We start from the raw sequence: 13186 nt of genomic DNA, 5'->3' as shown, positions 1-13186 counted from the left end.
CTAATCTCTGCAAACTCCTACAAACTGGTACAGTATAGTGAGCAGCTATTTCTAAAAGGTCATCCTTTCGACAAAAACATCCAGATTCAGAGAAGCAACAAACACCTCAAGATCAAAACTTGTCATCAAATGTAATAACCAACCATCCTATTCCTATCCAAACAGATCCCAGATGAGCCCACACTTGTTGCATTCCCACATTGGCTAAACCAATGGAAGTGTAGGAACAATAACAATTTACTGTTGTGGGTTGTTTGGACAAAAAGGGGTTAGAGTGGTTATTGCACCTTCTTAAGCCCTATTGAGACGGGACTAGTTTTACAGGGGGTCATTAGAGAAATTTCAGTTTCACAGACGTACTTTGTGATTTTAATCCCATCCGAATCTGGGTTATGTCTGTCTTTTTCTCACACGACCTCTGTAAAAATTCCAGCGCAAATTACCTACTGTTTTTCAGCAAACTCGGCGGTCCTCTGAGAAATCTAATCCCGTCCAAATGGGAATGTCTGTGATTGCCGAAAATGTTTTTTAAAAAACGCGTTTTTTTTTGTGTGCTATGGTCAGTGTGAACTACCGTACTAATCCTAGCGCAATGGTATTCAAGTTTCTGCTCGGTCATATGACCATACGCAATCCACGCATCATGAACATGTGATCTTTTGCAAAGCCCACATGTAAAACACAGAGACTCCTACCTCTGTAATAAACACAGATGTTAGTCCCGTCCAAATCCATACAGTAAATGACAGACGTCGGCTGAAATTTTTTTTTAACTCAAACGTTGTTTGGAAAACTAGTCCCGTCCGAATAGGGCTTTATTCAATGTTTTATCTTTATTTTTTTATTGTTTTTAACATTGTATATTAAAAAGTGAAATTTAATTACTTAAATTCAGTACATTCTTGCAAAGAACTTTTAAGAAGAAAAAGAAAATTTAATTTAAGGACATGAACATGATTTTTTGTATTTCCAATTGTTTTTCAGAAAATGGACCTGGACTGTTTGTTATGAAAGAACGAGCCAAAGTGGTGTCCCACCGGGGGGGCAATGCTACACTGCCATGCACGTTTCAAAGGAACCCTGCATTTGTCCCCAATCCCAAAATGAGGATAAAATGGACTAAATTAACATCAGATTATTTGAAGGAGATTGATGTTTTTGTAGCTATGGGTTTCAATAAGAAGAGCTATGGTAGCTTCCATGGCCGTGTGCATCTACAAGGTGCCAGTGAGAATGATGCGTCACTGGTCATTAGTGAAATAACACTGGAGGACTATGGAACATTTAAATGTGAGGTGATTGACGGTCTGGAGGATGCCACAGCAGTGGTGTCCCTTAATTTACAAGGTAATAGTATCACAAAAATGTATTCAGTATGTTACAGCATAATTTTGAACTTCACATTTCACAATCAACTAACAGGCTAAAAATTAAGTGTAAACAGTTTGATGATGAAAACTATTTTCTTATTAAACACAAAATATACTATTATTTTAAGTCAGGCTTACAATTTATGGCATTTACTGTTTTACTGCTATTATATAATGGCAAAATTATAACATTCTTAAATTAATAAGCTGTAAAATAGACAAGACTACAAATTCGAAGGACAAAAAAATAAATAAATTAGAGGATAAGGTTTGTTCCTTTAATTGAAATGTACAGTACCCTCCACTAATACTGGTACTGTCAGGGATCCACCTGCCACGCCCCCTTTGGTGGCTCTCTATGCCTCCGCTCTCCATAGAGCTCCAGGTTTAACCATGCACACCTGGAGCTCATCATCACTAATGCCTCCACTCTCTCTGAAGCTCCAGGTTTAACGAGACACACCTGAAGCTTATCATCACTCCACCCCGCTCCTACATAAACCCCTCACTCACATTCACTCCCTGATCGTTATTGTTTATGTTGGACTTCCCGTACTGCATGTTTTTGCGGTCCGGTTTTCATACAGGACTCCCCTCATCCGTTTCTTCCGGACTCCAGAATCCCGTACCGGCTGCGCTTCCCCTCCCTGAGCATCTCGGGTCAGCTACGCTTCTCCCAATGCGCTACTCGGACTATCTCTCTCAACCGAAGGACTGCCGTGTGTGCGCGTTTGTGTATCTCTCTCTATATATGGAGTTTTATTCATCCTCTTACCCCACGGAAGCAGACAAGATCGCACTCCACATTTCTCTGCTGTCTGGAGAATCCCTCTCTCCGGCCAGTGAGTTGTGGAGCGCCTCTGGTGGCGAATTCGGCTCGTGTGCCCGGTTTATCCGGCTTCTCACCCGGGAACTAGGGAAGGTCACCGCAGATCTCCACCATCTCTCTCCCGCTACCGAAAGCACAATTCCGCTCCAGTGTTTCCCGAAGAGCTCCGTTCCGCACCAGAGTTTCCCGGAGAGCGCCGCTCCGTCCCAGGACCTCCGGGGGATTTCCACCCTGCTCCAGGCCCTGCACCAGGCCCTTCAAGATGGCTCTGCTCCACCCCAGGACCTCCAGGAGATTTCTGCCCTGCTCCAGGCCCTTCAGGATGGCTCCACTCCGCCCCAAGGCCTCCAGGAGATCCTCAGCCTTCTCCAAGACCTCCAAGAGAGCACAGCTCCACCCCAGGACCTCCTGGTGAGCTCCTCTCTGTTCCAGAACGTCCCGGTGAGCCCCGCTCTGCTTCAGGGTTTTCCCGAGAGCTTCGCCCCGCTCCAGGACCTCCAGGAGAGCGTAGCTCCGCCCCAGGACCTCCAGTAGAGCTCTGCTCCACCCCAGGACCTCCAGGAGAGCTCAGCTCTGCCCCAGGACCTCCAGGAGAGAGTAGCTCCGCCCCAGGACCTCCACGAGAGCTCAGTTCCGCTCCAGTACTCCCAGGAGAGCTCCGCTCCACTCCAGGTCTCCACAGAAAGCTCCTCTCTGTCACAGGGTGTTTCCGAGAGCTCCTCTCCGCTCCAGAGTCCTAAAGAGAGCTCGGCTTCGTCCCAGGACCTCCAGGCGAGCTCGGCTTCCCTCCAGGACCTCCAGACGAGCTCCGTTTCGCCCCGGAGCTTCCCAGTGCACTCAGCTCAGCCCCAAGGCTGCGAAAGGGATGTTGTGCCGCCGTCTGACCGCGAAAGGGAAGTTGCACCACCGCCTGGTCGCGAGAGGGTCATCGTACTGCCGCCTGGACGCGAAAGGGACGTCGTACCGCAGCCTCACGGTTTTCCCGAAGGCGACGACTCACCTCACGGTCTCCTCGATGGGGACGGCTCACCTCACTGTCCCCCTGGTGGTGAGGTTACGTCACAGGGTTCCTCTCCAGGCGACGCCACGTCACAGAGCTCCTCTCTGTCCCAGAGCGTCCCCGAGAGCTCCTCTCTGCTCCACAGAGTCTTCAAAAGCTCCTCTCGGCTCCAGCACGTCTCGCCTCCAAGCTCCTCTGATGGCGACGTCTCGTCTCCGAGCTCCTCCGGTGGCGACGTCTTGCCTCCGAACTCCTCGGGTGGCGACGTCCCGCCTCCGAGCTCCTCCTATGGCAACTCAGTCTCTGGTCTCCGCTGTGAAGCTAGCTCAGCCTCTGGATTCTGCTGTGGGCACAGCTTGGTCCCTGTCCCACACCGGAGACGTCTCTCCGCTTCCGACTTCCGCTGAAGACGGCTCTCCGTCTCTAGCCTCCGCTGCAGGCGTCTCTCCGTCCCCGGTCGCCGCTGGAGGCGCCTTTCTGGATCCGGCCTTCGTCCTGGCTCTTCGCCGGTGGTTTCGCTCCGATTCTGGCCTCCGCGATGAGCTACGCACCGTTTCGGACCTCCGCTGGGAGCAGGGTTCCGTCCCGTGCCTTCGGGTTGGTCATCGTCCAGTTCCTGTGCTTCGCCTGGGCTGTTGCCCCACCTCAGGTCCTTCCTGGCCTTCTCCGGTTCTGCGGCGGTTCTGACCAGGTCCCGTTCGACCCTGGATGGACACCGGGATCCTCCTCCGAGTGCCCTGGCCCTCCGAGCGTCTGTGGGTTTGGGGCGTCAGGTGCCGCCCCTCAGGGGGGGGGGGGTAATGTCAGGGATCCACCTGCCATGCCCCCTTTGGTGGCTCTCTATGCCTCCTGCACACCTGGAGCTCATCATCACTCATGCCTCCACTCTCTCTGAAGCTCCAGGTTTAACGAGGCACACCTGAAGCTTATCATCACTCCACCCCGCTCCTACATAAACCCCTCACTCACATTCACTCCCCGTTCGTTATTGTTTATGTTGGACTTCCCGTACTGCATGTTTTCGCGTTCCGGTTTTCATACAGGACTCCTCTCATCCATTTCATTCGGACTCCAGAATCCCATACCGGCTGAGCTTCCCCTCCCTGTGCATATCGGGTCAGCTACGCTTCTCCCAATGCGCTACTCGGACTATCTCTCTCAACCGAAGGACTGCCGTGTGCGTATGTGCGTGCGTGTGTGTGTGTGTGTGTGTATCTCTCTCTCACGCATGCCATTAAAACCCAAGCGAGCTGTACTCCGGCTTCTGCCTTTTGTTGCGCTCACACCCTGACAGGCACCCTCCTGAAATATTAGCAAAAAACTGTCATTAATTAACTATTTGATTCTTTGTTCAAATTCACAAAAATAGTGTTCTTATGGATATTAAACAATTGCAAACACAACACTGTTTAAATTTGCTAAGTATGTGTAATAATTATTGCCACCTCCATAGTAAAATATATTAAAAGAATACTTCCATTTATTTTACATTTGTCATCACACATTTGAACAAAATGTTCAACCATGACTTTTTCACAGGGATATAAATGTAAAGTAACACACATGCCAAATTCTATTACACTTTTATTACAATGGACGAGAAATCACTACCCCAAAAATGTAGTAATGCTGTAGAAAATGTAAATAAAAACAGAATACAATAATTTGCAGATTTGCAGATAGAGCATTTTAAGGAATTAATAAGCTAAGTTTTAGAAAACATGGCAAAGGGAGGTAGCACAACATTATGACAAAAAAGGTGTCAATAACTGTGCCAGGCATAAACTGAAAAATTTCCTTTTGATACAGCCATGTTGTGCTTGAAATTTTTTTCTATTCATGAGAGCAGAGTAATTTTGTGATTTTTTTTTAAAAACTAATAAATTTTAAGTTAAAGACAAATTTTTGTTCATATTTGCCTAGGTGATAGTAATACCTTATATCTAATAATTAGATGAAATGCTTTAATGAAAGACACCAAGCCACCTGGCAAAAAGGTGACTGAGATAATATTTCCACAGGTGTAGTTTTCCCGTATTTTCCACCTTTTGGTCGCTATAACCTCAACTTTCAAGAAGCTGAAAAAGCCTGTCAAAACCAGGATGCTATTGTGGCCTCTTTTGATCAGCTGTATCAAGCTTGGAGAGAAGGCCTAGACTGGTGCAATGCTGGTTGGCTTAGTGATGGGTCAGTGCAGTATCCTATCACCAAACCTCGAGAACCATGTGGAGGGAAGAACACTGTCCCTGGCATAAGGAATTATGGAATGCAAGACAAGCAAAAGAACAGATATGATGTGTTCTGTTTCACATCAAAGTACAAAGGTTTGTATAAATGTTGGAGCCATTTTTATTAAGACACACATTGCATAATTTAATGATTTTATATATATATATATATATATATATATATATATATATATATATATATATATACACCGTAATTTCCGGACTATTAAGGGCACCCAAATATAAGCCGCACCCAATGAATTTTACATATATTTTTATTTTGAACATAAATAAGCCGCACCTGTCTATAAGCCTACTGCTAAAGCTGTCTACACTAAAACTAATGAACTTTACACAGGCTTTAACGAAAGACAGTGTCTGTTACACGGTGTAACAGGTGAAATATGTTGTGGCTCCTTTAAGAGCAGAGCGGCATTTTTCCGGTATTACTGGATGTGTGCAAGACTGAGGAATATGTCCTTATTATTTTCTGATGCTCATTTCTAAGTTTCTTTGACTAACCTGTAACGCTGTTGCCAAGAAAAATAAAAAAGCAAGAGTTTTGGAAACCTGTTTGTGCTTATATGATTTCTGTTGCAACTGGAGTTAGCGAGCTATCCCATGACCCAGACTCAACGCGTTACAACGGCTTGTATCTAAACAGTAGCCTACCAAGAAAGTCATTGTTCACTGTCTTCCTCCTTCCTTTCACCACAATTTTTCTCGAGAGTTTATCTTTTGGCATCATCGTGCGTTTAAAAATCACCATTAGTGAATCTTTTCTCCCGATGCCGTGCAGCTCAGAACACAGGTGAAGTGAGTTTTTTCATGCCCGGTTGTTTTCAGAGTGACGAATGATTGGCATTTCCTGTTGACAGTCCGAGTGAGAGGCAGGTCAAACGTCAGAGAAACCTCATCCATATTTATGATGTGGTGCGGGTCGATTCAGTGGGAGTGCACCCGATTTAATATAAAGAGTTTAATTGGTTCACCTTCACTTTTCAAGCGTGGGTAAAAAAGTAGCGGCTTATAGTCCGGAAAATACGATATATATATGTGTGTGTGTGTGTGTGTGTGTGTGTGTATATATATATATATATATATATATATATATATATATATATATATATATACATACATACATACATACATACATACATACATGTCAGTGGCAGGCCATGCATTTGGTGCATCTGGGCCTTCAGTGGGGCTTACCTGACTTAATCCACCTCTTAATACCACCACTTTCAAGTCACAATTATAGAAACCCTCAATACTATATACTATAAAAACGCAATATAACAGCGCGTGGCATTACAGAGAGATAGGTATTTTGCATATGGAGGGTAAATACCACTTTAGTAAAGCAAGCTCCAAACCTCTACACTACAACTGCAACTGTGCAGTTGAAAGCAATTTCTCTTCCTCCGTCAGCCATTGTGGGCATAAAAAAGTCTAACTCAGCTGAAATAATGTATGCAGATCGTTACAGACGTGTTTTTTTAGTCAAACCGCTGTTTCCCTCTGACCGACCAATCTGAAAAATGCTAATGCTATTCTGGGCCAACTAGCTGGCCCTGTGAGGTGAATTTTGAATCTGATTGGTTAGAGAAACAGACCCATTGCTAATATAGTTTAAGGTACATTGGCCAGCACTACTGAAGGCCCTGAGCAGATTAGATTGACATGGCAGCACATAGAGGCTGAAATCTAACAAAAAAATCTAACATCCACATACACCTACTGGAAGCAGTGCAGCCAAAAGAAACACTACGAAATGAAGAGAATAAACTGTCGAAAATAAATGAATAAAATTTCATGGAACAAAGATTAGAATTTAGGTTGAAATGTAATGTAGGTCAGTGCTCCTGATAGTGTTTAGGCCAGCAGAGAAGTCCCACCACTGATTATATATATATATATATATATATATATATATATATATATATATATATATATATATATATATATATAAATTTTTTTTTTTTTTTTTTACACCTATATGTATATATACATACACCTCTTTATATATTTATATTTTATAGTTACCTATACCATATTTGTATTGATATTTTATTTTGTCAGTCTTTACAACTGGAGTAGGCAAAATCACTGTCTCTCAAAACCAAACTTTCAAAAGTCCAGTATTAAAGCAGATGCTAAACTCTACACTTCTAATAGAAAACTTAATAGAAAAACTATGACCTCAAATAGAATAGAGAGAATCTTAGAACCTTAATGCTGCACTTGTTTAAATTTTTTTGGACTTTGTAGGGCATTTCTACTACCTTACCCCGTCTTCCAAGATGACATATGATGAAGCAGTGCTGGCCTGTCAAAAGGATGGTGCTCAGATTGCTAAGGTGGGCCAAATGTATGCAGCATGGAAGCTGCTAGGCTATGATCGCTGTGATGGTGGTTGGCTGGCCGACGGAAGTGTGCGCTACCCCATCTCCCGTCCACGTCGTCGCTGTAGCCCCACAGAGGCTGCTGTGCGCTTTTCCGGTTTTCCAGACAAGAAGCACAAACTCTATGGGGTTTATTGTTTCAAAGGGTACAATTGAGATGATAAAATATTGTTTAGTACAAAAGGGAAGTGTAGAGAAGGAGTCAGCATGAGAACAAACCTGTGAAACCTTTTCAAATACTGTATTAGAAATAAGAAAATAATTAAGAACAAACTGTGTATTTGGTGTTTTTAAAGGTTTTGTGTACACGATAGCAAAAAAAAAGAAAAGAAAAGAAAAAGAAGAAGCATGTTTGTGCCATAAAACATCAATACCATAATTTTTTTTTTTTTCATGTTGCAGAAAGCCTAAATGGTTAATTACTTATAGATTATAAAGCTACTTACATTTTTAGGTAAGACAAGATTTCTGCAGAATCATCTGATGAAGCAAAGGTGAATAACTAATTATATATACACAAAAATTACTAAGTGTCTATATAGCATGTCATTAGTAATATGGCAGTAAACCTTCAAGAATTTGAGTGATATTTATGAGCACATTGATATTCAGTAGTATTGTACTCATGGAAAACTGAATAAAGTTGGATAAAATAAACTTTCTTCTGTAAAGAGAAAGATAAAACAAGCAATCAGTCTAGTATTTAGCCATTATTTAAACAGATCTCTCTCTCTACTTTCTCTATCTCTCATACAGTCATCATCCTTTAAGGGTGCTAAAAAGTATTATGCTCTTCGGGTATATGCTTTTTTGTTTTTTATTGTATTTTGTTTAAAAAAAAAGACATTTAGTGTGGACCAAACTTTATTTTGTCATACTGTCAGAGTGAAAATCAAAACACTCACAGTGTTCTATAATTGGTTTTACAGAAATATTATAATAATAATCTAAAATGGTATCTTTGTTGTGTATCTTTTTGAAATGTCAAATTTATACAATTGACACAGACTACTGATATCCAGAATTTTAAAGACAATTTGAATACAAAAAACCCTGAACCAAACAAAAAACAAACAATAAAAACAACACTAATCTTAACAATATTTATTGTATGTGCCAAGGAGGGGGCATCATTTTCCCTTTTTTAAACAGATTTTAAACAGCCTATGCCATGGATCTTATTTTTTGTAGCATGTTTTAAAACTTTAGGCTAATCTAACAAGCTTCATGTTTAGAACACTTTGTATTTGTTGTGTTTAAAGACAAATGATAAAACAGCAAACTTGCCTTACTTCTGTGATCAAAGTAAAATTGAGCAAAAACACCTTTGTGTGTGTAAAAGAACACATCCCTTGAGTTGCAAAAATGGATGCAATTGGATGCAAACAAGAGGACATCACTGTTGATTTTATAATGGAGGAAAAGAGCACACAAATTGTTACATGTAACGTAAAAGAATAACACAACGAAGGACATGGTCAGCATGCTAATTGTAAACCTTTTCTTTGAGTTTGCTGTTAAATATTTATATTGTAGAAAATAATATTGACTAAAAATTCAAAAAGTGAAACACTGTGGAAAGTTAAACAATGTAAAAATTACCGTTAAAAGGAAAACATAAAACAATAAACCATGGAATGACGTTTTTCAAACACTTAATAAGGTGCTAATGCAAAATCATTTTAACAACATCGATTTTATTAATGCTTGATTAATGCAACGTGCATTTCTTTCATTTTTATAAAAAATATATAAATATGAGGTGAAAACCTTCAATGCAACACACATTTATTCACAATGTCTTTACTTTACTCTAGTTACTTTTCTTTACTTATACGTATATAAAATACACACATATACAGTGTGTATGTATATATATATATATATATATATATATATATATATATATATATATATATATATATATATATATATACATTTTTATCCCTATATATTAGTTTTACTGATGCAGCAAGTTTTAAATCAAGCAAAATCTGCAATGATGCACACACTGGGAAAATAAAATTGTCCTTGTGGAAACAGCAAAATTCCGTTTGGTGTCCTGATGATTTATGTCATTTAAAACACCATAATTATTTTAAAACCTTTACAATAATATTTTGTCTTAATGGTCAATGTTGAGTAGGGTTACACTAATAATAATAATAATATGATAATAAATATATATACAGTGGGTACGGAAAGTATTCAGGCCCCCCTTAAATGTTTCACTCTTTGTTATATTGCAGCCATTTGCTAAAATCATTTAAGTTCATTCTTCTTCCTCATGAATGTACACATAGCACCCCATACTGACAGAAAAACACAGAATTGTTGACATTGTTGCAGATTTATTAAAAAAGAAAAACTGAAATATCACATGGTCCTAAGTATTCAGACCCTTTGCTCAGTATTTAGTAGAAGCCCCCTTTTGATCTAATACAGCCAGGAGTCTTTTTGGGAAAGATGCAACAAGTCTTTCACACCTGGATTTGGGGATCCTCTGCCATTCCTCCTTGCAGATCCTCTCCAGTTCTGTCAGGTTGGATGGTAATCGTTGGTGGACAGCCATTTTTAGGTCTCTCCAGAGATGCTCAATTGGGTTTAAGTCAGGGCTCTGGCTGGGCCATTCAAGAACAGTCACGGAGTTGTTGTGAAGCCACTCCTTCGTTATTTTAGCTGTGTGCTTAGGGTCATTGTCTTGTTGGAAGGTAAACCTTCGGCCCAGTCTGAGGCACTCTGGAGAAGGTTTTTGTCCAGGATATCCCTGTGCTTGGCCGCATTCATCTTTCCCTCGATTGCAACCAGTCGTCCTGTCCCTGCAGCTGAAAAACACCCCCACAGCATGATGCTGCCACCACCATGCTTCACTGTTGGGACTGTATTGGACAGGTGATGAGCAGTGCCTGGTTTTCTCCACACATACCGCTTAGAATTAAGGCCAAAAAGTTCTATTTTGGTCTCATCAGACCAGAGAATCTTATTTCTCACCATCTTGGAGTCCTTCAGGTGTTTTTTTTTAGCAAACTCCATGCGGGCTTTCATGTGTCTTACACTGAGGAGAGGCTTCCGTCGGGCCACTCTGCCATAAAGCCCTGACTGGTGGAGGGCTGCAGTGATGGTTGACTTTCTACAACTTTCTCCCATCTCCTGACTGCATCTCTGGAGCTCAGCCACAGTGATCTTTGGGTTCTTCTTTACCTCTCTCACCAAGGCTCTTCTCCCCCGATAGCTCAGTTTGGCCGGACGGCCAGCTCTAGGAAGGGTTCTGGTCGTCCCAAACGTCTTCCATTTGAGGATTATGGAGGCCACTGTGCTCTTAGGAACCTTAAGTGCAGCAGAAATCTTTTTGTAACCTTGGCCAGATCTGTGCCTTGCCACAATTCTGTCTCTGAGCTCTTCAGGCAGTTCCTTTGACCTCATGATTCTCATTTGCTCTGACATGCATTGTGATCTGGAAGGTCTTATGTAGACAGGTGTGTGGCTTTCCTAATCAAGTCCAATCAGTATAATCAAACACAGCTGGACTCAAATGAAGGTGTAGAACCATCTCAAGGATGATCAGAAGAAATGGAAAGCACCTGAGTTAAATATATGAGTGTCACAGCAAAGGGTCTGAATACTTAGGACCATGTGATATTTCAGTTTTTCTTTTTTAATAAATCTGCAACAATGTCAACAATTCTGTGTTTTTCTGTCAATATAGGAGGGCTGTGTGTACATTCATGAGGAAGAAGAATGAACTTAAATGATTTTAGCAAATGGCTGCAATATAACAAAGAGTGAAAAATTTAAGGGGGTCTGAATACTTTCCGTACCCACTGTATACTATTAAGCGCACTCAAATATAAGCCGCACCCACTGAATTTTACAAAGATTTTTATTTTGAACATAAATACGCCGCACCTGTCTATAAGCCGACATTTAAACTAATGAACTTCACACAGGCTTTAACAAAAGACAGTGCCTGTTACACAGCTTGTATCTAAACAGTAGCCTACCAAGAAAGTCATTGTTCACTGTCTTCCTCCTTCCTTTCACAACAATTTTTCTCGGGAGTTTATCTTTTGGCATCGTCGTGCGTTTAAAAATCACCATCGGTCCTGGGGGTCCTGTCCTGGGGGTCCTGTGCGCGCGTGCTTTTCCGATATTCTTTCGCTGTGCGCGAATGTTATTGGAGCTAAGTGGCGTGGCTACAGGACGATGCCGCTTGTGGTAGAGACGCTAGCTAGCTATCTCTCCCCGAGTGTTGCGTCTGTGATGGCTATCGGTTTGCCTACATAGAGCCGCTTGGCTCTAGTGTATTATTACATTAACAGTAAGTAAAAGAGTAAAAGAGTCCACTTAGTCGGCTCTCGAGGGTATCGGTTTTTAGCATTTTCTCCCGATTTTCTCCCGATGCTGTACAGCTCAGAACACAGGTGAAGTGCATTTTTTTTCATGTTTTCAGCGTGACGAATGATTTGCATTACTATGGCAAGCCAAAAGGGTCAGAATTACGCCTTCGATTAAACACGTTAACATTCAAAACGTCGTTAAATACGGCGTTTTAAACAGTATTGGCGGCGCAAAATACGCCGTTGTGATCACAAACGCCGTAAAAAGCGCCTGAAAAATACGTAAATGACGTCGTATTTGACGGCGTTTAGTGTACAAGAAAAGTGCCACTTTTTACGCCGTTCATATTGTCATGGTGTTTTTTGTTTTTTTTTCTTCTTTTCACTCTGCCTTCTCCGCATGTGGCCCCTCCAGTGGTGGCTTCGGGGCAGGAGGGTTCTCCCCCTGTGGGAGTCTGTATCGTACCATCAAGGTCTCGCCGTGTGCCCTTTGAGCCTTGGTTGCATGGTAGGACCCTACGTTCTGTCACGAGGCCCCGTTTTAGGGACTCCTTGTCGTCGCGTAACGCTAACGACGGACGCTTCCCTCACAGGGTGGGGGGGCGGTCATGAGTGGCCGCTCCACCCAGGGTCTGTGGAGCGGCCCATGTCTCTTGTGGCATATAGGTTGCCGGGAGATGCTGGCAGTGTTGTTGTAGATCGCTATGTGTTGGTCCGCACGGACAATACTGCGGTGGTCTCGTACATCAACCACCAGGGGGGCCTCGGGTCTCGTCCTTGCAAACAACTGGCGCAGGAGGTCCTCTTGTGGTCCCGGGACAAACTCCTCTCATTTAGAGCCGTTTATGTCCCGGTTGGATGTCTGAGCAGACGCCCTGTCGAGACTGCTCGCTTCACGGTGTGAGCACCATGACTTGGACCCAGTTAACTGCCCGGTCGGTTCATTTCTGGTGTTTTTGCAGGTACAGTTTGCCGCAGGGTTAACCCCTTCGACCCTGAGGGTTTCCATGTTCG

General features: G+C 42.5%; 1 protein-coding gene across 4 annotated transcripts in view; it reads left to right on the top strand.

Moving 5' to 3' along the window:
• Positions 1-8526, top strand: part of hapln1b (hyaluronan and proteoglycan link protein 1b) — a 37697-nt gene extending 29171 nt beyond the window's left edge. For all 4 annotated transcript variants that reach the window (XM_083569158.1, XM_083569159.1, XM_083569157.1 and 1 more), the window contains exons 3-5: positions 985-1347; positions 5221-5523; positions 7702-8526. In XM_083569158.1, the coding sequence (XP_083425284.1) occupies positions 985-1347; positions 5221-5523; positions 7702-7991 (956 nt within the window). In that variant the 3' untranslated portion in view covers positions 7992-8526. The remainder of the gene's footprint in view (positions 1-984; positions 1348-5220; positions 5524-7701) is intronic.
• The last annotated feature ends 4660 nt before the right edge of the window (positions 8527-13186 follow it).

Source organism: Silurus aristotelis (assembly GCF_946808225.1).
Source record: "Silurus aristotelis genome assembly, chromosome: 18".
In the NCBI taxonomy this organism is placed as follows: domain Eukaryota; kingdom Metazoa; phylum Chordata; class Actinopteri; order Siluriformes; family Siluridae; genus Silurus; species Silurus aristotelis.
This window is presented reverse-complemented; position numbering and strand designations above follow the sequence as displayed.